At 44.4% G+C, this 2,071-nt stretch overlaps 1 protein-coding gene across 2 annotated transcripts in view; it reads right to left on the bottom strand.

Annotated features, from left to right (window-relative positions):
- The window catches only part of rpgrip1l (RPGRIP1 like), a 23,752-nt gene that overhangs the window by 2,462 nt on the left and 19,219 nt on the right, over positions 1-2,071 (bottom strand). For both annotated transcript variants that reach the window (XM_016448962.1, XM_016448961.1), the window contains one exon: positions 976-1,162. In XM_016448962.1, the coding sequence (XP_016304448.1) occupies positions 976-1,162 (187 nt within the window). The remainder of the gene's footprint in view (positions 1-975; positions 1,163-2,071) is intronic.

The raw sequence follows: 2,071 nt of genomic DNA, 5'->3' as shown, positions 1-2,071 counted from the left end.
CCCCCCCCCCCCAACTCTACATGTTTTGGATGTCTCCCTTATCTGACCCATCTATTTCAGGTCTTGGCATCTCTACTAATGATCTGGTGAGTTGATTCAGATGCATTTGATTAGGAAGAGTTAAAAATGTTTAGTGTTGAGGTGCTTCCAAGAACAGGGTTGGAAAACACTGGATTACCCAAGTAATCTAAATGGAGCAGAGTCATGACTTTAAATTAAGGGTCTCCAACCCTGCTCCTGGAGACTCCAATCCCAATCAAACACACCTGAACCAGCTAATCAAGGTGTTCAGGGCAACTTGATAATTTCAGGCAAGTGTGTTGGAGCAGAGTTGGAACTGAAGTCTGCAGGACGGTAGCTAGATTGGAGATCTTATTGAAGATTATAGATTGAAGTTTATTGAGGTTGGCATTAAACCCGAGGAAAATCCTGCTCCTGGAGGGCCAACATCCTGCTGTTGGAAGCTTCTAGAAGACCTTGATTAGCGGGTTCAGGTGTGTTTGATTGGGATTGGAGCTAAACTCTGCAGGACAGTGGCTCTCCAGGAGCAGGACTGGACACGCCTGTTGTAGACCAGTGGTTCCCAATCCTGGTCCTGGAGAACCCCCAACATGGCACATTTTACGTCTCCCTAATCAAACACTGATTCAACTCATCAGCTCATTAGAAAAGACTCCAAGACTTCAAATATGTGTATCAGATAACAGAGACATCCAGGTTCTCCAAGACCAGGAACCACTGTTGTAGACCAAAGCAGGAAAGTGTAACTTTGAGTCTATGATGACTCTAGAAGGTTTGAGGTGTAGACCCCAAAATTGGCCAGAAGAAAATTCAGAGTCTTCCTAATCAATGCAACACTTCTCACAACTTTCTACCATAAGGCTCAATACGCTGCCACATACACTATACCAGAAAAAGTAGAACAATTGCAATGGTTGGTATTGCATGCAAATTAGTATGAATGTTGTTGTTCACCATTGCTGAAGTTGTAGGAGACGCTGTGTCCAGGCAGAGGTTTCTTTAGAGACAGTGGGGTCTCGACTGATGGCAGGCCCAGGAAAGAGTACTCCACAAACAGTCGGACAATTGCACTGTCTTCCGCCACTCTTGAGCCTGGCTTCAGACTCATAGAAACGATCTCCACACGAATGCACTCGGACGGCTGGTGAAGCAAAGCGTCACATGACCTTATCACAACTGACATACAACCTCACACCAGCTGACATGGTGAGACTCGCTGTGAATCTTCAGGGACTCCAATCACTCTCTACATCTGACAGAACACTGCAAAGAATAGTCCACCATTTGAAATGATGGACACCGGAAAACCTATATCTCTTTCCTGATGAAGACATGTAACCTACAGGGCATCATGGAGATGATTTGTCTATCCATGTATCATTTAATTCAATCTGTCAAACATGCCGTCCACATTGCTGGAGTGTTCAGGCCATTAAAGGGTTAGTTCACCCAAAAATGAAAATTAGGCTCTGTTTTACTCACCCCAGAGCCATCCTAGGTGTATATGACTTTCTTTTTTCAGACAAAGCCAGTCGGAGTTATATTAAAAATTGTCTTTGATCTTTCAAGCTGTTTAATGCCACTCAGCGGGTGCCCATCCATTTAAAAAAAAGCATCTCGCACGGCTCCAGGGGGTGAACAAAGGCCTCCTGTAGCGAATCGATGCGTATTTGTAAGAAAAATATCCATATTCAAAACGTAATAATCACTTTAATCTAGCTTGTGCTCACTGTTGTAAATGGAAGCAGTTCCGGGCGGATGACGTATGAGGTCGGCTTTGCGCATGCGCCGCTCAGAAGTGACGAACGCGGAAACGCAGCAGAGAGATCAAAACAAAACAACGGTCACTTATTAGAAGTACAAAACGAGGATTTGTAAAGAAGAATGTCAGAGGATTTCGATATAAGCCAAGAGGAGACTGGTTTTCCTTTGCTAAAGTAAGGAAACTTTGCTTCCTTTGATCCTGTAAACAAATGTTGGTTTTCACGATGCATGCGCAGCACTGAACTCATACGTCATCCGCCCGGAGCTGCTTCCGTGTACAACTGAT

Source organism: Sinocyclocheilus anshuiensis, unplaced genomic scaffold (assembly GCF_001515605.1).
Source record: "Sinocyclocheilus anshuiensis isolate Anshui unplaced genomic scaffold, SAMN03320099.WGS_v1.1 scaffold1445, whole genome shotgun sequence".
Classification (NCBI taxonomy): Eukaryota; Metazoa; Chordata; class Actinopteri; order Cypriniformes; family Cyprinidae; genus Sinocyclocheilus; species Sinocyclocheilus anshuiensis.
Note: the sequence above shows the minus strand (reverse complement) of the source record. Positions and strands in the feature narration are given on the sequence as shown.